At 37.9% G+C, this 24,193-nt stretch overlaps 3 protein-coding genes across 11 annotated transcripts in view; 2 read left to right on the top strand and 1 right to left on the bottom strand.

Annotated features, from left to right (window-relative positions):
* ints1 (integrator complex subunit 1) overlaps positions 1–11,860 on the top strand; it is a 36,040-nt gene extending 24,180 nt beyond the window's left edge. For 8 of the 9 annotated variants that reach the window (XM_083524251.1, XM_083524249.1, XM_083524247.1 and 5 more), the window contains exons 40-48: positions 69–202; positions 374–566; positions 1,724–1,845; positions 1,964–2,073; positions 2,161–2,277; positions 2,369–2,439; positions 2,524–2,615; positions 11,356–11,465; positions 11,650–11,860. In XM_083524251.1, coding sequence (XP_083380377.1) covers positions 69–202; positions 374–566; positions 1,724–1,845; positions 1,964–2,073; positions 2,161–2,277; positions 2,369–2,439; positions 2,524–2,615; positions 11,356–11,465; positions 11,650–11,765 — 1,065 coding nt within the window. In that variant the 3' untranslated portion in view covers positions 11,766–11,860. Of the gene's footprint in view, positions 1–68; positions 203–373; positions 567–1,723; positions 1,846–1,963; positions 2,074–2,160; positions 2,278–2,368; positions 2,440–2,523; positions 4,846–9,548; positions 10,719–11,355; positions 11,466–11,649 lie in introns of those variants that run through there. The other variant, XR_014530680.1, reaches the window with a different exon arrangement.
* Positions 5,213–9,314, bottom strand: LOC310716603 (uncharacterized protein; the record flags this gene model as incomplete). The annotated part of the gene is made up of 2 exons (XM_083523888.1): positions 5,213–5,243; positions 8,415–9,314. One exon carries the CDS (start codon positions 9,312–9,314, stop codon positions 8,418–8,420), a length of 897 nt encoding a protein of 298 aa, XP_083380014.1. The 3' UTR covers positions 5,213–5,243; positions 8,415–8,417.
* A 7,816-nt stretch (positions 11,861–19,676) lies between the features above and the next one.
* Positions 19,677–22,686, top strand: LOC310716588 (uncharacterized protein). Its single transcript, XM_083523876.1, has 3 exons — positions 19,677–20,393; positions 20,831–20,988; positions 21,540–22,686. The coding sequence occupies exons 1-3, from the start codon at positions 20,159–20,161 to the stop codon at positions 21,900–21,902; spliced, it is 756 nt and encodes a 251-aa protein (XP_083380002.1). The 5' UTR covers positions 19,677–20,158; the 3' UTR covers positions 21,903–22,686.
* Positions 22,687–24,193: the final 1,507 nt, after the last annotated feature.

Here is a 24,193-nt window from a genome sequence, read left to right as displayed (position 1 = left end):
ATTATTTAAAATAAAAATAATAACCTTAATGCTTGTTTAATATACTTTATATTTATTTTCTCACACAGCTGGACATCCTGGTGCATCGTCTCATCACACTTATGGCCGACACTGGAGAGTCCAAATCAGCGGAGAGTCGTGTGTTCGATGCGACCCTGGCTTGCAGGAGGTTATCCGTTTCCCACCCTGTACTTCTGCTCAGGTGTGTTATCCTGTTCCTCATGCCATAGACTGTTACCAGGATTAGCTTTTCTAACATCTCTTATTTAATACAAGTTAAAGGTTTGCATACTAGTGAATTGTTATTTGTTATATAACAGTTATTGTACTATGTCTGAATCACAAACAACCATCACTCTCTCTTTTCCTCCAGACACCTGCCTATGGTTGCTGCTCTTCTGCATGGCCGGATCCACCTGAACCTGCATGAGTTCAGGCAGCAGCACCATATGACTTTCTTTAGTGACGTTTTGGCCTTCCTGGAGTTGCTGCAGCCGCGTGTGTTCCACCCTGACCACCAGAGGGCGCTGCAGGACTGCTTACTGTCCTTTATTAAAGTCCTACAGGTATTGTGTAAAGTCAAAGCTGAGGGATTCTGTTGTTAACACTATAGCTGGTTCAGCCATTCTATTAATACACTTATAAAGGTTTTAGTTTAATATATGAGTGCTTTATTATTAAATAAACTTTTCAGTCAAAAAACAATTAGTAAATTTAGCTCAGGATCTGGAATATTTATCTTTTTAAGATATGTGAATTGTTTAGACGATTAAAAGAAATATGAAGACAAAACTGTTTGTCTCTAATGAAACTCTTATACATGACAGGCTTTTGTACAAATTAAGCCCCAAATCTCCCAAATTTGTTTTTAGAGGTTTATTGTGAGAGAAAACAGTCTGTAAGTTATTCAATGCTAATGTAAGCAACAGTTTAAAACACTGACATGCTCCAGGTTTGGTTGTATAAAAATACCACAAAAGCTGGAGTCTTCATTTAAATGCCCATTTGAAGCATTTAGTTTGGGAAAGAATTAAAAGTAAAAGCAAAATAATAAAAAAAAAATTATATAATTAAATTGTCTAGAAATGGGATTTGTATAATTATCTTACATTTAGTATAATCTTCTAACAGGAGGTTTTCGAGGAATTCGTTTTTCAGGTCAAGGACCCCTAAGGCAATAGAGACATGGCAGGGACCCCCCGATACAAAATGTGTCAAACATAGCCACTGATATGAATAGAAACCAATCATATTACGCTAGTTATATTAAGACAATTAGAACGATATTGTTGTACATGCATCATTGTCTGTATATATCAAATCTTACAAAAAGATTTATGCATCATCGCAAACATGTTTTGCAATTAAAATCACAATTAAGTTGTTCACAGTTGTCTTTAATAGATTTGCAGTTGTGTACAAATTTATTTTACTATCAGGTGGACTTTAATACATTATACTTGAACTTCCGCTTTAATTTGAATAAATCTTAACATTTAATTTTACTGTCAGGTGGACAGTTATATGTAATAAATATAATTTTTAAAATTTGATATTTTATCTTTGAGGTTTTTTTCCTTATGTTGATTATTTGTATTTTTAAATAATATAATACTCAATATATACTTATAGCTGAGTTTTTTTTTTTAGGTTGTTGTTGTTGTTGTTTTTTAAACAAAACATATAATTTTACAATTTACATCAAACCTGTATTTTTTTTTAGAATTTCAGAAGACTGTCCCGTATGCCGATCATTAACAAGTTTGTGCAGTTCATTCAGAAATACATTACTCATGACGCAGCAGCTGCCGTGCCTTACCTTCAGAAGCACTCTGATATTCTACAGTAAGATACACAAATATTTCTTTCTTTTATTTTGAATCATTTTAATAAGGAATAATTGTATTATACATACATCAGTTTTTAGTTTCAAAATGTCTCTCTCTCTCTCTCTCTTTCATAGGGGTCTTGCCTCAGAGAATCCAGACCTGGTGCAGCTGAAATCCCTGCTAGCGGGTCTTACTCTGCCTGTGAAGACGTGCTCTTCAGACGCCGCTTCAGAGGACAGAGATGGTAACGTATCTGTCATCTCAACCAAAAAAAAAAAAAAAAGACCATTTCTAGCGTCTGTTTATTAATTCCTCTCTTTCGCACTCCTAGCTGAGGACTCTTCCTCCGGTTCCCTGCCTCTGGTCAGTATCTCAGCCTCCACAGCACTTAGCACTGCGGATATGACCAAGTACCTGAAGAAGATTTCAGGAGGAGAAGCCATTGAAGGTAAGACCCTAAAAATATATTTATACTTATTTATGGCTTAATCCATTAAAAAGGAACAAATGAATATTGACATGATTATTGTTGTTCCCAGATGTGTTGGATGTCTTGACTGAGGTGGATGAGAAGTCGAAGAGAAATCCGGAAATAATCCAGTATTTTGTGGTAAATCATCTGAACAAAATCAGTAATTAAAAGAACATGTTGTGCTAAATCCAATGCTCCTTAATGTACCGTATGTTCTTCCAGAGTGATCTGCAGAGGCTGATGAGCTCACCTGAGGAACTGTGTCGGAACATGGCTTTTAGACTCGCGCTGCGCTGCGTTCAGAACACTCCCAGGTGAGCTAGCATTGAAAAATATTTACACAAATTTCCTCATGACTCAAATTTAATCAGTCATCATGTTTGGTGTTTATGGTTTCCATTGGTAAGCTTATAGCTAATCAAGCCAATCAAGCATTGTGCAAACGGCACCACTGAATTATTACACATTCGGGTCGAGTCATTAGTTGGCCGGTCAATACAATATGCACTTAAAATACAGTTGAATATTTCCAGGCTTTATATTTAACATGCAAAAGAGGAAAAGATACACATCGTATACAACAGTATGTTTTCCACAGGGATGTTGGCTAACACACACAGTGAGTGAGAGAGAGGCAATACAATACAATGTGCAGTATTTAGATAGCAGTAACAGTAACTTTTGCAATACATTTGCTGTTAAATTAATTTTTAATATGCGTATTTAATACTTTTATAACTTACTAAACTTTACAAAAATTCCTTCTTATTAAATGGCAAATAATGGCGATAATCAAATCTGTGAATGTGAAGGTTAGACAGCTCCCCAGTACCAGCAGCAGTCATGCAGCCCCAGACCATGACGCTACCACCACCATGCTCGACTTTCTTGAGCAATGCTGGCGGCACTCATGCATTTGTTTTTAGAAGCCAGCTTCTGCACCCGATGCACAGCATGATGACTTTTTTGATGGACCCTTGCGTGGCCTGTTCCGAGAACTCGTCTTGGAAAACCAATGTATGACTCTGGCCTCTGTACTGTAACTCAGTTTCAGGGTGTTACTGATCTTCTTATAGCCTCGGCATCTTTGTGGAATACAAAAATTCCTCAGAGTGTCTTTGCTATGAGGTGCCATGTTGAACATTTGGTGGTAGTGAATAGGACACGTGGCTTTGCGTGGTTACATGACGTGCAGCTGTTATCACTTGGGGTGTACTAAATTTTGTTGCCAGCTGTTTTTACAGTAATGACTGTGCTATACAAGCTGCACATTGACTAAACTATATCCAGGTTTCATTTCTTTAGTACTGTCCTCTGAGAAGATATTCTAAAATGTCTGCTGAAATGTTAGGGGTGTACTTACTTTTGTCAGATGATCTATCTATCTAGCTATCGTGGTGTGAAAAAGTGTTGGCCTGAGCTCCTGATTTCTTGTTTTTTTTTGCATGTCACACTTTAATGTTTCAGATCATCAAACTAATTTAAATATTAGTAAAAGATCACACAAGTGAACACAACATGCATTTTTTTAAATGAAGGTTTTTATTATTGAGGGAAAACTAAATCCAAAACTACATGACCCTGTGTGAAAAAGTACCCCTAAACCTAATAACTGGTTGGCCCACCCTTAGCAGCAACAACTGCAATCATGCGTTTGCGATAACTTGCAGTCTGTTACAGCGCTGTGGAGGAGTTTTGGTCCACTCATCTGTACAGAATTGTTGTAATTCAGCCACTTTGGAGGGTTTTTGAGCATGAACCGCTTTTTTAAGGTCATGCCACAGAATCTCAATCGGATTCAGGTCAGGACTTTGATTAGGCTACTCCAAATTCTTTTGTTTTACTTCAGCCATTCAGAGGTGGACTTGCTGGTGTGTTTTGGATCATTGTCCTGCTGCAGAACCCAAGTTCGATTTAGCTTGAGGTCATGAACGGATAGCACACGCACACACACACACACACACACACACACACACACACACCTTCCAAAATTTCAACTTTTGTCTCGTCAGTCCACAGAGTATTTTCCCAAAAATCTTGGGGATCATCAAGATGTTTTCTGGCAAAACTGAGACGAGCCTTTATGTTCTTTTTGCTCAGCAGCGGTTTTGGTCTTGGAGCTCTGCCATATGCAGACCATTTTTGCCGAGTCTCTTTCTAATGGTGAAGTCATGAACACTGATCTTAACTAAGGCAAGTGAGGCCTGCAGTTGTTTGGATTATGATGTGGGGTCTTTTGTGACCTCTTGTGACCTCATTTGTGAATGATGGCTCTCACTGTGGTTCTCTGGAGTCTCAAAGCTTTAGAAATGGCTTTATAACCTTCTCCAGACTGATAGATCTCAATTACTTTCTTTCTCATTTGTTTCTGATTTCTTTGGATCTCAGCATGATGTCTAGCTTTTGAGGATCTTTAGTCTACTTCACTTTGTCAGGCAGGTCCTATTTAAGAGATTTCTTGATTGTGAACAGGTGTGGCAGTGCTCAGGCCTGGGCGTGGCTAGAGAAATTAATATCAGGTGTGATAAACCACAGTTTTAACAAGTCAAGTCAAGTCAAGTTTATTTGTATAGCGCTTTTCACAACAGACATTGTCTCAAAGCAGCTTTACAGAAAACAACAGTGAAGGTGAATGGTGTGCGTTTGTCCCTGATGAGCAGCCGTGGCGACAGTGGCAAGGAAAAACTCCCTTAGATGATATGAGGAAGAAACCTTGAGAGGAACCAGACTCAAAAGGGAACCCATCCTCATATGGGTGACATCAAGAGTTTGGTCATAAATCTTTCAACAATACAGAACAATTTGTGATCATCATAGATCCAGCATCAGCTTCTCCATGCCAGGGCCTTTAAACACTCGGCATCTACTTCTCCATGATCATCCATAGGTCCATAATCTTCACGAGGTGGGACGTGACTGGAGCTGGCCAAACCTCAGGATGCCTCGGGATGGGGAGAGAAAGAGAAGCAGTGGAGAGGAATTAGCGTAGCTGCTGTTCATGATATTAACAGCACAAGTTGATAATGTGCATGTAATCATATATTCTGGAGCACAAGGTTGTGATGTGATGTGTGTGATGTGTGTTATGTGTAGGCTTTGCTAAAAAGATATGTTTTTAATCTACACTTAAACTGGGAGAGTGTATCTGAACCCCAAACACTGTCAGGAAGACTGTTCCAGAGTTTAGGAGCTAAATGTGAAAATGCTCTACCGCCTTTAGTGGACTTTGCTATTCTAGGAACTACTAGAAGCCCAGAGTTTTGAGATCTCAGGGAGCGTGACGGATTGTAGCGTGTTAAAAGACTGGATAGATACATGGGAGCCAAACCATTTAGTGCTTTATAAGTGAGTAGCAGTAGTTTGTAGTCTATTCGAAACTTAATAGGAAGCCAATGTAGGGACGATAAGATTGGGGTTATATGATCGTATTTTCTTGACCTAGTAAGAACTCTTGCTGCGGCATTCTGAACTAACTGAAGCTTGTTTATTAATGATGCAGGACATCCACCTAGTAATGCATTACAGTAGTCTATTCTAGAGGTCATAAACGCATGGACGAGCTTCTCTGCATCAGATATAGATAACATATTTCTTAGCTTAGAAATATTTCTAAGGTGAAAGAAGGCTGTTTTTGTAACTTGATTGATGTGATTTTTAAAAGATAAGTTGCTGTCTAAAATAACTCCCAGGTCTTTTACCGTTGAACTAGTAGTTACAGAACAACCGTCTAAATGCAGGCTGAGATGCTGGAGCTTCTGTGTACTATTTTTTGGGCCGATGAGCAAAATCTCCGTTTTATCAGAATTTAATAGCAGAAAGTTATGGGTCATCCAATCTCTTATTTCTTCAACACACTCAGTTATGCGAGCTAATTGAGCTGTATCGCCTGGTTTGGATGAAATATATAGCTGGGTATCATCAGCATAACAATGGAAGCTAATTCCATGCCTTCTAATAATATTTCCTAATGGAAGCATGTATATTGTAAAAAGCAGGGGTCCTAGAACTGACCCTTGTGGCACGCCATAATTTACTAGCATTATCCTGGATAGCTCTCCATTTAAATCTACGAAATGGTAACGATTGGACAGGTAGGATTTAAACCAGCTTAATGCCTGTCCCTGAATACCGATGTAATTCTGTAAGCGATCGAGGAGAAGATCATGATCTATAGTGTCGAACGCAGCACTAAGATCTAGTAAAACTAATAGGGAGATGTAGCCTTGGTCTGAAGCTAAAAACAGGTCGTTAGTGATTTTAACTAGAGCAGTTTCTGTGCTATGATGGGGCCTAAAACCTGACTGAAACTCTTCAAAGATATTGTTCTCCTGCAAGTGGTTACATAACTGGGCAGCGACAATCTTTTCAAAAATCTTAGACATAAATGGGAGATTTGAAATTGGTCTGTAATTCGATAGCGTGTTTGGATCCAGATTAGGTTTTTTAATGAGGGGCTTAATAACTGCTAACTTGAGGGATTTAGGGACATGACCTAATGATAGTGAGGAGTTAATAATATTGAGAAGAGGCTCACCAGCTGTATATAACACTTCCTTCAGTAGTTTAGTGGGAATTGGATCTAACTGACATGTTGTTGATTTAGCTTTCATAATAGCATCATACAGCTCTTCCTGTCCTATACATGTAAAACAGTGTAGTTGTGGGGTTGTAAGTACGATTGTGTCGGGAGATGCTGTCAGAGGTTGAACTGCCACAATTGTTTTTCTAATGTTATCTATTTTTTCAGTGAAGAAATTCATAAAGTCTTCACTACTAAACTGTGATGGAACACATTTTTCAGATCCCTGATTTGTTGTTAATTTAGCGACTGTACTGAAAAGGAACCTGGGGTTGTTTTTGTTATTTTCTATGAGTTTGCTCAGGTGTTTAGCTCTAGCAGCTTTTAGCGCCTGTCTGTAGCTAAGCATACTGTCTTTATACGCAATTCTAAATACCTCCAATTTAGTTTTCCTCCATTTTCTCTCCAGATTACGTGTTGTTCTCTTTAGGGCATGCGTATGACTATTATACCAAGGTGCAGGTGCTTGTTCTCTAACCTTTTTTAACCGGATGGGGGCAACAGTGTCTAAAGTGCTAGTGAGGATAAGGTCTATGTTGTTCGCCATCTCATCAAGATGATCAGCAGTTATGGGTTTAATGTGAAACTGAGATAAATCAGGCAGGTTATTTATAAATCTGTCCTTAGTGGTTGGAATAATAGTCCTACCAAGTCGATACCGTGGTGAAACACTGTTAATCTGCTCTACCGGTAGTGTGTACAGTAGGAGATAATGGTCTGTGACGTCATCACTCTGGGGTAAAATATCTATATCAGTGACGTCTGCTCCGTAGGATATTATTAAGTCTAGTGTGTGGTTAAAACGGTGGGTTGGTCTGGTGACGTTTTGTTTAACTCCAAAAGAGTTTAGTAAATCGACAAATGATAATCCTAGGGCATCGTTTGCATCATCTACATGAATATTAAAATCTCCTACAAGCAGCACTTTATCAAAACTGATAAAGAGGTCTGAGAGAAAACAAGCAAACTCATGAAGAAAATCAGCGTAGGGTCCTGGGGGTCTGTACACGGTGACCAGAGCGAGTTTTCTATGCATGTCTGAAAGTGCAATTTTAAGAAGGAGCACTTCAAATGATTTAAAGCTGAATCCTAATCTCTGACTAACATTAAGAGAAGCACTATAAATGGTTCCTACACCCCCCCCACGACCAGTCTGACGGGGCTCATGCTTATAAACATATCCTGACGGTGTAGACTCGTTTAGACCCATATAATCACCTGGTTTAATCCAGGTCTCAGTGAGACAGAGTGCATCGAGATTATTATCTGTGATCATCTCATTTACAATCAGTGCTTTGGGTGCAAGTGATCTAATGTTTAAAAGACCGAACTTTAGAACTTTGTTGTGTTTGTTTATCTGGCATTTTTCAGTTTTAACTGCAATAAGATTATTTCTGGATCTTGTGTATGTAATTCTTGGTTTTACTACACGAGGAATAGATACGGTTTCTATAAACTGGGCTGTGTGTGAACTTGTAACTATTTGGTCTGTAGTATGCGTGTTCTTATAGTTGGAGATTTCTCGATGTCTTACCAGTCAGATGGTGTGAAGTATCCTAGAGATGTTATCTGATAGCACTGCTGCTCCAACTCTGCTGGGGTGCAGGCCATCAGGGCGGAAGAACCTAGGACGCTTCCAGAAACAGTTCCAGTTATTAACAAAGAGAAGTTTATTTTCCCGACACCATGACTGTAACCATTCATTTAGAGCTAAAAGTCTACTAAACTTCTCAGCCCCTCGCTGGTAAGTGGGAAGAGGTCCTGACACTATGATCCTCGTTGTGGGTGATGTGCTGCGTACCGTCTCCACCAGGATCCTGAAGTCCCTCTTTAAGATCTCCGTTTGCCGCAGCCTGGTGTCGTTTGATCCGGCATGGAGAACAACCGCTCCGAAGTTCTCGTTCAGGATCGCGGGTACCTGCGCAGCGACATCCAGAACACGAGCACCAGGAAAACAGCGAGTGTGCACCTTACCTTTAGCTCGGGTAGCGCGGACATGCCGGACGATGGAATCTCCGAGAATAACAGTGTCGCGTTCTGTCTCGCGGAGGGGGACGAAGCGGTTCTCGGTCGAGATCTCGAAGGCCGGTGGTGGAGGTGGAGACGTCCTCGATCGGGGCTTGGCTTGTCTCTTCCGCCGCGGCCGCATCCAGGGTCCATGTTGCACCGGTGCCGGAGTTGTAGGTGCGCTGGGCCTGGGCATAGAAGCACGCGGAGTTGATGTGCTGGGAGCGTTAGGTTCAACCCGGGAGTTTACCTGGGATGAGTGCGCGTCCGCCCGGGATGTTTCCAGCGCCGCTTTCCGCTCTCGCAGCCGGGCATGCTTTACATGCAGCTCGCGAATCTGTTTCTCCAATGCCTCCATCTCCAACGCCACCGTTTGCAACTCGAACGAGTCCTCACCTGTGCTCGAATGCAGACAAACAACCGGCATAGTGCTTATCGTCACGAACAGATGTATTATACAGAGATGTGAGTGAGAGAAAATAAATATAAACAACACTAGTTATAGTCGAGTTAACTAACTACAGGCACAAGTCAGGAAGACAAAAACAATTAAGGATTATTAAAAGAGGAAAAACGGATGGATAGATAGCAAAATTTGTTTGAAAGACGCCGAGAGAGATACAAACACGTAACTCGCGGCAAACAAGTCAAACACAGGAAGCTGGGGGCAGACACTTTTTTTTTATTTTAATTATAATTTTTTTTAAATATTGTTTTCCCTCAATAATAAAAACCTTAATTTAAAAACTGTATGTGGTGTTATCTTTTACTAATATTTAAATTAGTTTGATCTGAAACATTAAAGTGTGACAAACATGCAAATAAATAAGAAATCAGGAAGGGGGCAAACACTTTTTCACACCACTCTATGTGATGTTAGGGATTAGTGTCTATGGTATGGTAGCTTGCATATTATGTAACAATGACCATTTATTGTAGTATATTATTAATCGACCTTAAAAAAAAACACAAAAAAACACAGAGATACATATAGAAAATGTTTCCATAAAAGCTTCTTTGCACATTCTTGCATATTTGAAAATCAAAACCTAAACCCCCAGAAAAGCATTGCTCATTTGGCAAGTCTGTTTAAACATCTGTCTGTATTTTATTGTTATTTATTTATACTTGGCCAATACTTTTGGCCAGAGACAATAGCAGTTTGCTTTGTGGAATGTTTTTATCTTGAAGCAAACCTCTTTTCCCCTTAGGATGTAACAGAATTTTGAACAGTGTGTCAGTTCAGACAGGATATATATATATATATATTTCCTGGGGGTGCACCTGCAGTCTGTAAAATAAATACATTTGAGGTCGGACTAAAAACCTAGAGATAGATGTATTTGCAACTGTCATAATTATATTATTCCTCTTTGTTTAAAATTAGTGCAATCGAAAATAGACTTTAGAAATCTTCAAAACACAATCAAAAGCTTTAGAAACAATAATTTCCTTTATACTTGTATATGTATGTTGATCAGCTGTAAAGTGCAAAGCCTGTAGTGATGCCTACAAAACTCCATAAAAGGTCTGGAAGCACGCAATAAGCAGAGTAAAGAGAAAAGACAAAAGTGGGAGTTAATTCGACTCACTTCTAAGCCATTATATAGAATGTAGTTAATAATAAGCAAGTGCTGAATCTTTTATCAGCTTATGACTCTCTGCTCATACAGATCGTCCCAGCCTCTCTTTATTTCCACCCCCCCCCTTTAAAAAAAAAAAAAAAAATTATTTATTTAATTTTTATTTATTTTTTTTACTTTTTTTAAATAAATGGATATTGTCTTTATTGATGGGTTTTTGTGTTGTGGTAATTTTTACCAAAAAAAAATGTATATCCTTCAATTAATGTCCGTAATATTATAAAGTGTTAATAGGTCTCTTACTCCCTTATTTAGTGAACTAGCAGGACGATGTGCTTCTGCTAAATTCTAGAAGTCACTCTGGATAAGGATGTGTGCTAAACTCTGTAAACATAATATGCAAAGTAAACCTTTTAAACTCGAGAGGCTGTTGCAGGTCTAAAAGTGCAGGAATCCATGCAAATCATATAATCTAAAGTCACAATTTAAGTAAGTTAGTCTCCTTATGTGTAAATTAACACTGCAGTAATAGAGATCAATGTTTTTTCCTGAATTTACTGGATTTTCATGAATACCAAATGTCTCGTGCAAGTGACATACGCATAAATCCATTTGGATCCAGCTCAATAAATGAAGGCCTTTGTCATTATTCATTACATTGTGATTCATTGTGATTGTCAGCTGAAAGAGAGGCTGTGAGGGGGAAAAAGGCATGCTGAGCAATAAAATGCAGACCTACATTTTAATCAGTATTTATTTATTTATTTATTTATTTATTTTATGTAATTGTCTGTTCATACACTGTGACTAATCGTGACTCTGTTACAACTCAACAATTAATGTCTGAAAATAGTCATCATTGTTTTGTCGCTTGTTTACATATAGCCTGGCGTCAGACTTCCTGCCCACCTTTATGTACTGCATGGGCAGTGGGAACTATGACGTTATCCAAACAACCCTAAGGAACCTTCCAGAATATGTTCTCCTCTGCCAAGGTAATATCCTTGCAATGTTATTCTCTCAAAAAAGAGAAATAAACAACTTAGTGTGGAGGTCCAAAGGTTAAAGTTTTTATAGATATATATTCTGGCTTCTATGAAATATGTTCCATGTTCCTTTAATATCACAATAACTAAACCTTTGGTGTTCTCATGTGCTTTTTTGTTCTTTCCTCTGTAGAACATGCTGATATTCTGCTCCATAAAGCATTCTTAGTTGGGATCTATGGCCAGATAGACACCAGCTCTATGATCGCAGAATCCATGAAGGTCCTGCACATGGAGGCCACAACATAGCCTTTGTTATTTGAGGTTTGATTTTTAGCTGCCTTAAACCTGAAGGTCGTGCAGTTAAAATAAAAAAAAAAAAAAAAAAAACAGATTAACATCAACGTTTCAAAATGTTCATTTGTTTTCCATGTATTCTTATAGGTTATATATGAATGAGGTGTGTTTGTTTTCTGTCATTATTTCTTTGTAGAATACTTTGAATAATAAACAAAAAAAAAAGAGGAAAAAAAGTTCTTCTTGTTTGCAGACCTGGAGACGGTTCAACGAGATCATATTTTCAGCGACATTTATGAGATCACAGTTTATTTCGGTCTATTGTTTGAAGAACAGCACAGAAGGGCGATGAACTCCTACTGAATGCTTCCAAATGAGTCACGCTCAAGTTTTCTTGGCTCTCCCCCATATTTGCGTCCCTGACGAAAAATTTCTGCCATGCTACACTGCTCTAATGGAAGCCAATTTGCCATGAAAGTGTGAGTTGTTTTTGGCTGGTGTCACTTCATCTGAAAAACCTCTTTGTCCGTTTGAAGGGAACTGGATGAAGATCATGCTGGTGAGCTCAGGTTATATGCAGCTCTATGAACCATGTCTGTAATTGATTATACACTCTCTTGTTATATATATATATATATATATATATATATATATATATATATATATATATATATATATATATATATATATATATATATATATATATATATATATACACACACACACACACACTCCCTTCAGCAAATGAGACGAGCTTATAGGGGCTTTTTAGCAGGAAGCCTGAGCGGATGAGAAGGTGTTTGTTTACAGTGGGGCGCTCCAATGTGCAGTGCAGCACGAAGGGGATAGAAGAGTGCGACAAGCCCGTACCATACCGGCAACTGCGGATACAGGTGAAAGCCGAGCCGTCTCTCGCTCCGCACACCTCCTTCACCTCTAGCATATTCCTGGCTCTCCTTTTCAGCTTGTCATAAGTGACTAAGGAATTTATTGGTAAACCTGAAGCCAGAAATAAATTGTGTGCATGCTCAGCAGCAGAACATATCCTGGATTACTTGCTGGGTGAATGTAAGACTCTTGGAGAACATTACAGCATGTTTTCCCTTCAACCTTTCTGAGATTTGAACTGCGAACAAAGCGAGTCATCATTGATCAAGGATATTTACAAAATACCTGCAGTCATCACTCATTTCCCAGAAACCTTTTGGCATTGGAATATTGTCAGTCCAGTTTTTACACACTCGAATCTGATCACATGTTTAATGTCTAAATACATTCATAGTATTTGAGTATTATGTTATGGACACATTATTGTAAAGGTGTCTGATTTCTGATGTTGCTGTTTGATCAAATATTTACCCAGATCAGCATGTGGTATGTTCTCTGTGGGGGTTTTCTTTGCATAATGTGAAGTATTTACCTTTAGAGGAACATTTTTTTTTAAAACAGCTCTCCGACTGCTGCATCAGTAGTGATTGTCATGATTCACGACAGCATTCCTCCACACTAGTCAGCGAGTAATCACCCGCATGCTGGAGATGTGATACTCCTGGGTTTACTCTCTTTTTAATCTTACTGTAACCTGGCCAAGTGAACCAGTAAGTGTGCTGTTTTTTTTTTTGTTTTTTTTTTTCTCTCTCTCTTTATTTATTTTTGCACTTACATTTACTGCATTTGTCAGGTGCGCTTATCCAGAGCAACTTAGTTATTTATACAACTATGCAGTTGAGGGTTTGCTTAAGAGCCCAACAGTGGCAGCATGGCAGGATTTGAACTCTCAATCTTCTGATCAGATATCCAACATCTTATTTACTATCACTTTTTTTTTTTTTTTTTACATTTCAGTGCCAAAACTGGTCACCAGATCACAACAGCCATACATTCTTGTTGAATATCTCATTCCAGACTTATTTCTTGTATCCTGTCAGTCAAAAAAACCCGAACAAACAGGCAAATAAAAATGCTCTGGGATAGTTTACAATAATAATAATAATAATAATAATAAAGGGTAAATCCAAATTGCCAGATCAAACACTATATGACCAAAAGTTTGTGGGCACTTGCACCATGAAAGTTGTTGAACATCTTGTTCCACATTGATTTTCCATTTGCTGTTAAAATATCCTGCAGTCTTCTGTAAAGGCTTTCTACTAGACTTTGGAGTGTGACTACAGGGATCTGTGTTCATTCAGCTACAAGACCTTCAGTGAGATCTGCTTTTTAAGGTGTTTACTGGCGGTGATTTCCGGTCATGTCTCATGTTGGAACAGATTTGGACCAATTAGTTCTTCTTAGGGAAATAACAATGATCCAGCATACAAAGGCATTTTATACTAATGTGCTCTTTGATGTATGGGTGTGATGGTCAGATGTTTACAAACATCTAGCCTATTATTTAGTGTACCTTTTGCTGCTTGTGTATATTAAATGAGTTCTTTATCAAAGCTTTATCAAGCTTTAAAGCAGATGGGGATCATATTAGAGCCTAGCAAAAATAGTCACTGGAACACTGGTTTGAGGCAGAAAGCATTTTTAAACCAGTCTAACACAGGGCACCTCACACACATTCACACACTTATTCAGATCTATGTGCTATTAGGAATAGCCAGTGCACCTACTGGCATATTTTTTGGAGGTCTGCGGGAACAAGGGAACACATACACATGCACACATACACACAGGAAGAACATGTAAGACTCCACACAAATATTAACCCGAGCTCAAGATAGACCCATGGAACCTGGAGCTGCGAAGCGGCAAATCTTCCCATTAGATTATAGTTTTGATTAGTGATGGCAAATCAGGCAAAGTTATAGGGGGCAGAACGCAGCTTTTCAAAACTACTTCATTTTGCTAAACTTAGTCACATTCCATTCTTGCGTCTTCACTTGCACCAGGTTGCCTTTACACAGAATATTTGTAATCTCAATTTTTAACCAGACGATCTGATGATAACAGCTTTAGTTTTTCTAAACCATTTCTTAAGCAGATCTGCATTTAACGCACCTGCAAGGTGTTGTGTAGCAAATCTTTTTTTTTTTTAAATCCAACAGCATTTAGAAGCTGGGTTTCAGCAGCTTTTTTTTTTTTTTTTGGTCTGGGCCATTTTCTCCACAGCCTGGTTGGCACTGGGGCGGAACGGAGCTGAGTGACAGTTCTGCTGGGGCGGGGAGGTGTTACTGAGAACTTTGTGATGATTCACTGACACATTGCTTTTCCTTCTGACAGATGTGTGGTTACTCAGGAAAAGCAGCTGCTTAGATATTAATGTGCCACAAACAGACTTGATGATTAGTGAGTGAGCCTTAAGTTTGTTCAGAATGTCATCTTTATGTTCGGATTTAGTGGCTGTAGTATGCAGAGTAGCACTGGTTTAAGAATGTGTGTCATGACGGCTAGTGGCCAGGCCTATAATTAAAAGCAGAGGAAAAAAAAAAGACTTTTCTTTCTTTCATTAATATATATATATATATATATATATATATATATATATATATATATATATATATATATATATATATATATATATATACATACACACTTGGGTAGAAAGATGTAGATTTGCAGTGTAGTTGCAAATGCAGCTACTGTAACATCATTCAATTTTGACATATCTGTTATCAATAACTCTCCAAAATGACAATGCAATTAAAATGAAAAAGCTCCAAAGTAGAAAATCTTTTCCCCCAGAACCATTAATTTCAATGGACTGCTTGTGTTTTCTCCATTTTTTTGAGAGGGACAGTCTGTGATGTGCTGCTACCTGCCCGGTGCACACCTGTCGGCTCTGTCTTCTCCTCAATAGCACCTTCACCTTAGATCATCTCCTCTTCCTTTACGCATGACTGCTACCTGGCTATAGCATAGAAAAAAGGAGAACGTTGACTGCCTTTTTCCTTTTCCTCTGACGGCTTTGAAGTATAAAGTGTGATTGCCGTTAAATCGCAAATGCTTCCCTTGAAGGTTTTGACATGAAAAAGCAGCCCAGGCTCTCTGGTTTAGCCCAGTGCCAATGATCCGGGACTAAAGCAATCAGCCCTGCCGACTATAAGGAGATACAATTACCACAGGGAGAGAGGAAAGACGTAGGGAATGCACTAAACCCGATCACAATTCCAACATTGTGTTTATTTCTTTCGTCTGTATTTAGCTCAGTGGTAATTAAAAATTCACTTCGGAGATCCATTAAACAGCTTCATTAGCCAGTGTCCTCAGCTTCACCTGGAGAGATCTATTTCAGTGTAAACCGAGACAAAAACAAAAGCTTAAGTGAATTCAAAATGCTCACGTGACCTGTGGTAAAAGGTCTAATTCTTAAATCAGTTGCTGAAATGATACATCTTGCTTTTTCACGTCTCTTCAACTTGTGATTTTATCTTCGCTTTCCCTTTTGCCTGCAAACAATTCAAAACACGCTTTCCCATGACTCAAAGTAAGGGTCATGTCATCTTCTGCCTGTACAGGCGTTCTGTTTGCTTAAATGTCACTCACGTTGATGAGTATTAATGGCATTACGCATCACTAAAACCCTGTGTCATCTCTGTCCTGTGCTGGCACATCTAGCATGGAATCTGATCGCTCCACAGCACAACTCGAAAAACAGGAAGATTGAGTAATAGATCAAATTCAGCAAATCTATTGGTAATAAATTAAAACAAAAACCAACCAAAAAAATCAACATCAGTGAGCTTTCATTTTGGTTTACAGTAGCGAAGGAGAGCCAATTTCTTTTTTTTTTTTACCCTCGATTTATTCTCCTATATTGCAGCTCGACCCTGCTGTGTAAGCCTGCATGAAACAGACAGGCCCATAATGCATGAATCATTTCCTAGAGCTGCAGAAAGCAATTAGCCCTTACTAAATTATGATCCGGCTTCACAAATAGATCAATCAAGAGAATCCGTGCCACACTTCGACGCAGCCGCGAGCTCATTCGGGTTCGGTTAATGGTGCCGTGAATGGAAGAGCATAACAAATAGTGTGCCATGGTTTGCTGTTGCTGAAGCGTTTAGGAGAGCTATTTACCATCGTATAGTTTGATGATTTGCTTTAATTCTGATTTTATATTAAAGCAAGTGAGATTAGCCTGAGCGGAATTTATATCGACCAATGCATGTTCGCTTGTTTTTGTTTTCAGTTTGCACACACCGGTATCACATAGCAGGGTTCAGGAGGTAGAGTTCTTGTAGAACACCAAACCGCTTCTCAACATGTGTGCGTGTTTTTAATGTTTATTTAATACACAAATTGTTGATCCTAATTGTGCCCATAGTACTCTGTGCCTCCTTGGATGACCTTCAGAGTCTCCTGGACTTCTTGTATTGTTTATCTAGTCCTTTCTATTGTTCTGGTTTGCACTCACACTTCAATGGGTGAGAGCCAAAGAACAAACATTAGATGTAAGAAGTCCTTGGAATCCTTCTATTTACCATGTGACCAAAGAGCTATTACTGAACTGATTCTTCACACACACACACACACACACACACACAGTTTGTCTGTGTGAATGGCGGAGAGATTGTTGGCATTCTACATGTGCCAGTTAACCATCTGATCAAAGAATATTCATGTCATTCTACAGTACTGAAAGTTATGTGTCAGCAGCTCAGTTATTAGATTCTGGCTGTTAACGCCAGTGTGGACAGTGCAGAGAGAATATTCGGCATCCGGCCAGGTGTGGAGAGACGTCTCACCCTTGTTGCTGTTTGTGACCCAGTGACTTTTGTTTCTTCTGACCAGCTGTGTTCTGATCAAAGCCCAAAGCAGTTAGCGCAGAGACTGTTGACAGCTCTGTGTATTCTCTGAGCTCTGATCTGATCAACCGGCACACTGTGCAGAGGTGTGTGTGTGTGAGGTAATACATTTGCGGTGGATTAATTGACACACCTGTGTTTGGTTCCCCAACAAGCAATCACAGTGCACTCATCGCCTGTCCATCAGCACCTGCCATGCAGCTGTGGCCAATGGATTGCAATTCCTTTTTGAATAACAGCTAGATGTTCACTTGGTTATCTGCTTCCTGTTTTTAGCATGATTTTGACTGCTTTTGGATGGACCTAAGTTGGACCAAAAAAAATGCTAATTTAAAATTTTAGCTCTGGTAGTGTTAAGCTTAACTTGGTATTAGCTGGAAATTGAGTTGAGAGCATATTAAAAAATTCCTTATTTTTAAGAGCATTTGATGTGTCTATACTGTAAAACAATAACAATAGCTAACTGACATATTGACTAGATCCAAATACACAGTTATACACCCCTCTTTGCAAGCATTTTTCAAAGTTGAATTTGAGTATTTTCTGTTCATGGGGGAAAAAAATAAATATATAATTCATTAGCATAACAGTTGACTTGTAGAGATTTTAGCTTCTTTCTAAAAGAAAAAACAGTAAATGCTTTAAATTAGCAAAACAAAAACTAGCAAAAAGAGTTTCAAGCACAAAATACATTGTCATGTAATACATTTAGTCATATATTTGATTTATTGTAATCTTATCATTTATCATATTTCATAATGTAATGTTCATTTAAGAAATTTAAATACATTTATACATTAAATAAAGTACATTTTTGTAAAAAAAAAACTGATAATAAATTCATGGTTAATCTTGCATTTAATATAATAATCCTAATTTTTGCATTTGAGAAAAGCATGTGATTTCTAACAGACTTTTGCACCGTTTTCAATCATTCACATCGTTCTTATTGAAATACTATAATGTAAAGAAGAATTGGAATTTTGTCAGGTAAATGACACATGTACAGCTTTTGTATCAAATAAATCAGCTGTTTAATAGTGAATAACACGGTTGAAATCCCTTTTGTGAAAAGAATTGTTTTCTATTGTTTGTCTTATGTGTTTTCAGCCCAGCCTTGATTCCTTCTCATTTGGACAGGTGATCTTTCTTTCAGTAAAGACTCTGCTTTGATTAAGATCGCCCACTCAGACAGTTCCTGAATCAAAACAGGCGGTGTAAATCACTTCCATTTAGTGACAGAATTCCCAGCCACTCCAACAAATCTTGCATTTCAGACCGAGTCTCTTTGTAAATTTCATTTTTGAGTCACATTCGATTACAGAAGCTCATCAGCACCTTCCCCGAGGGTCGTCTCCCTTATTTTCCAGTTGTGTAGAGGAGCAAATGAGAGCGATGCAAACAGCCATATGCCGTAAATGGGCTAGTAAATGAATGTCAATTATGTGGGCCAATTAGGATGATGTGTTTACTGTGTAAACAGAAGCTGTTTGTGCTTCTGCTGGAGATTTTATCTAAAGCTCTGGGATCTTACTGAAAGCTGCTCAGCTGCCAACCCCCTGATCTTTCATTTCTTTTCTTTTTCAAATTATGTGCATTGTAAGACACAGGAAGTGCAATGTGCCAGATATGCACAATGTGCAAAAATCCTACTGAACGGCTACATAAGGGGGAGTAAAATGAAAGTGTTTTTATTTTTTTTTATTTGTGTTGTTTTTTTTTTTTTTTTTCTATTTTTAATAGAATTTTCTTCATTGCCCTATTTCTAAGAAATACTCATATTGTTCAGAATGTCTGGATACTTAAATAAATAAATAAATTATAATTTCCAATTTATTTTATGTTGCTTTAAAAAAAATAATAAATCAATAAAAAAAAAAGATTTGTTCATTTGACTCAACATGTCTGTCTAAGAGTTCACATTGCAGGAACAGTGCGTTTTTTTTTTTTTTTTTGTTTGTTTTTTTTAACCTTTTTTTTTTACCTTATTTTTTACCTTTTTTTTTTTTCCTCGTTACACTCCAGTCCCTTCTGTCTGATTTGTCACATTAATAGACAACACAGAAGCTGACTAGTGCCTGAACTTGCCTGTAAAAGACCAGATACTAAAAACAAGAACTCTGCAAATGGAGTATTGCTGGGCCTCTCTATTACACATGAAGGAATTAGGTGTCATGATGAACCACTGATGAAGAGTGATGTTCTCATTTTCTGCTCTTAAATGAAGCATAGGGTGAAATCCTGTCTCCTTCAAATGTTTTCCTTCAAAAACTGTTCAAGATGCATTAGTGGTCACAGGTGAGTCATGTGACAAGGCGAGAAGGTGGGGCACCTGGGAAAGTAGGTCTAACATCTGACATCTGACTTGAGTGACTTTTCTCCTTCCTGGAGAAGAACACGGATCATCTCTTCATCCATGATCTGGAAGCCTTCTTAGATCGCATGATGTTTTAACTTTTTTTTCCTGAGAATTAATTGATTGTTTGAAACATATAAGAGCTTCATTTGTATTTCACATGAAGACCTGCATTCCAGAAACTCGTCACATCAAGAAAGGAACATCCTACAGCCTGACCTTCAGACATCTACAGCTCTGGCTTTTCTGCCTGTTCTTGAAAGGTCACTCAAAGACTGAATTTTCCCTTGTGGGTCATGATGTTCAGCTCTGGACAGATCCTCTCGTCTCTGAACCCTGGAGTTCTACACTCCCCAGTGACTCAGTTCTTTCCTGCTTTCCCCAGCAGGCTGGGCCATCCTCAGCTTCTGATCCCTGCTCCACTGCTTAGCTATGAGTTCCTGCGTGCCTACCTACAACCTGAGCCGTGTAAACAAGCTCTGCTGCTGGCCTCACAGGCATCTTCTATGGTTCGCCTTTCCAGTGACACCGGTAAGAGTCATCAAAATGCCTGCGTCTCATTCATAGTTTTGTTGATGGTTGTATTAATGTTCCACATTCCTGCATATTATCTGTCACAACAAAACAAATCCACCCTTCTGTTAGAAAAGACACTATGTTTGCTTTTGCCCAGTAAAGCAGATTGTGTTATGGTGTTATTTAGGCATTATCTTTTTTTATAATATACGTGTAATTCACAGTATGAGAGGTAATTTGAGGATGATGGCCTATTCTCTGATAATAGCCATCCTTGGCATTTAATGGGACTTGAATGTTTACAAAGGATCAGCTAACAGCTTGTAACTAACAATCAATTACGCGGGTCCGCCAGAGAGAGCTTAATGAATGCAGCGCTAATTAGCCAATCCAGAGCTGTTAGTTCCCCCCGTCAGCCACTGGCATCCACCTAATTGGCCACATGCTTCCAGATGAGCCACGGCCCGCCAAGCAGCGGCGCGCCCGTGCCAACTACAGCAGCTGGCAGCTGGAAGAGCTGGAGAAGGCCTTCAAGAGCACGCACTACCCCGATGTGTTCATGCGCGAGGCCCTGGCACTCCGGCTGGACTTAATCGAGGCTAGAGTTCAGGTATGACCTTTTTTCTTTGTTATCGATTATTAAGGAATCTACTTTGTGACTGATATAAAAACACTGTTTCTTTCGTCTGTTCTTGGAATGTCAAGTCCAGCAAATCGATAGTTTGGTAATTAGCTCATCAGTTTAATAGCATTTCTTTTTTGGAAAAATGTGAAACTGATTACCTCAGTTTCTGCTAGTGATGGCACTATGCATTAAATTTTTCCCGCCAGATATCAGACAAAACATCAGATATTAGATATTAGATCCTGCAAAAAAATGTCAAAGGAAAAAAAAAAAGTATAACATATGTATCCTGAATACTTTGTATTGTAGAGAGTTCACTGTGAAGTGCTTCAGTAGCAAAGCAAAAAAAAAAAAAAAGCTTATTATTATTTTAATGAAGACAATATAGGATATGTATTTGGGATATTGGGATTGAGAATCAAAATTTCAGTATCGGGATCAAAAAAGGAAAAGTGGTATTGTGTAATTTCAATTCAGATCAATCGCTGATATTCTAAGTTGCCCCTCACATTTACTTATGTGTCTGAATGATACAGGTGTGGTTCCAGAACCGCAGGGCGAAGATGCGCAGACAGATGAAACTTCAAGGCCAGACTGTAGACATGTGTGCGGGGGATAATGACAGTGAGGCGAGACAACCAGCACCATCTAGCAGGAGCACGGAGTCAGACAGCGACCAAGTCCCATGCTGGGACAGCAAACAGGAGAAGAACGCTGGACACAGACTGCACCAGGGGACCAGACAGCAGGCGGGAGAGACAAGTCCAGAGCAGTTCCGCTATTGCAGCATTGCCAAACTTAGGGCCAAGGCCAGGGATTACGAAGCCGAGATCCACAGTACGGCAGCCAAGGGCGATAGGAAGTGGTGCTTGAAAGCTCACGTGTCCGAAAGTGACTGATGAATGTATCTGTGAAAATATCCGAATTCCTTTTCTGCTGGTTTATTTATTGTCACCCCATTATTTCACAGGTTGGGGAATGATACTTCACTTTTTTTCCCCTTTATTTTAGACAAATTTTTGAGTTTTTTTGTATGAATTAAACTGGTAAAATCTCTGATTGCTAAGGTATCAACACTAAACTGTTTCTGTTGTTTATTCACTTTAAATCACTTTTTCCCCAAGATGTGATCGCCGAAACGGCAATTCGAAATCAGAGCAAGACATACTAATCATGTGTTTTTACACTATAAAAGAAATCTATTATAAACATGTATATTTATCATGATCAAGATCAGTCTTGATCCTGTCTGTCCTGGCTGGATGGGTGGAAAGAAAAATACGGTTTGTTTTGGGCTAAACATTTAGAGCTAATAAAAGACAAATGTTAAGTGTCTTATCTGATGAAGAAATGAATGATGAACTCATCAATGGCTTCAGCTTCAGTCAGCTATCTTGTTTCACTGACTGAAGAGAGACACAGGATGTCTGCAAGCTGCTACAAGCTCGTTGGGAACACAATGGGGATGGGTGAAAAAAACTGCCCTCACTGACAGAGGTTCACTGTTAAGATTACATTTGTTAACGTGCTTGTAATGCTTTCTTTCCCCTTTCATTGTGTGCCTAGGTGTTGCCTGGAAAGCAATTTTATCCTCTTCCGAAAATAATTACAGACACTTATTTAGTTTAAGTGACCATAACGTGTACTCAGATGTGTTCACTTCTCGATAAATATATTTTTCAAGCAGCCTAGTTTTTATTTGCATTCTTATGTATTTGGCTACTATAGTAATTCATGCTTTATATGTAGGTCATACAGCTCCAGATCAAGATCAAGAGGATTATTTAATCCTTCTTAGTGTATCAGAAGTTTCGACATACCTTTTATTATTATTATTTTTTTTTAAATGTGCAACTTGAGCTACTGTCAGGAATTGCACTAGTGAGAGATCATAGTTTTGTTCTGTACGACTCTGTAATATGAGAACACCCTCTTCTGGTCTTAGATGCATCTGCAGAGACTTTTTATTTTTATTTTTTATTGTGAATCATATTTGCTGAAAAATAATACAATGTACTGTAAATTTATCATTGCAAATCAACATTTGAATGCAAATAAGCTTTAATATCTGCTTTTACTGGCTTTGATGTTAAATATTATTACTGAAATATTTTCAAGAAGGATATTTAAAGCTGTTATTTTGAATTCGAGACACGATTATATATCAGATTTTATAGGAATATGTAACTGCAGATTAATTGAATGCAGTATGAGCTTTGATTATAAACAGCAATAATATATTTTGCTATGCATTCATATTTGCTAGAAGATAGATATTTTAATTTTAATTATAAATTTTTTATGATCATACTGCTCACTCGCAAGGTTTCATATAAAACATCTGATAAGACCTCACATTGAAATTTGAAAACAGATTTTTTCATTTCTTTTATTTGTATATAAAAAAAACAATAACAGCAAACAAAAGGCACACAAAATCCTATCACTACCAACATTAAAAAAAAAAAAAAATCATAATATAAAACAAAGATTTACAAAACATAAGATAAAAATTTCTGATAATTATAAATGGATTTTTATATTTGATAATGTGCAATCTATATTTTTTTCTTCTTTTAAAAGAATACCATGACCATTTCAAAAATTAAATAATGAAATAACAAAAAAAAGAATAAAACAAAACAGAGCATGTTGTTGAGGCAATGGTGGGATGACATCATGTCTTACTTCTTAGTAAGAATATGCCAAGGACTGCACATTTATATATATATATAAAAAAAAAAAAAAAAAAAAAAAAATATATATATATATATATATATATATATATATATATATATATATATATTATATATATATTATATGTATTGGTTTATATAGTAAAACATCAGTGCAAAAAGAAAAGTAATGTTCTCACTCTTTTTCCCTTCGTTTTTCCATTGTGTTGAAGTCAAATTTCCTTATATATTGAGATAAACTACCAAGTGTTACTTTGATACATGATCTGTATAGTTCTCTCTATGTAATAAAGGCCCTGTCTAAATCTATATATCTGTATCTATATCTTAATCTATCCATATATCTATATCTACACACACACACACACACACACACACACACACACACACACACACACACACACACACACACACACAAATAATCTTATATATACATAATATCTTGTTCACAACTTTTTCATTCTTCCTCCCAACTTTTCACTTCAGAGTCTGTA

Source organism: Silurus aristotelis (genome assembly GCF_946808225.1).
Source record: "Silurus aristotelis genome assembly, chromosome: 21".
Lineage (NCBI taxonomy): Eukaryota > Metazoa > Chordata > Actinopteri > Siluriformes > Siluridae > Silurus > Silurus aristotelis.
The sequence above is the reverse complement of the archived record's forward strand: the minus strand, read 5'-3'. Positions and strand labels throughout refer to the sequence as shown.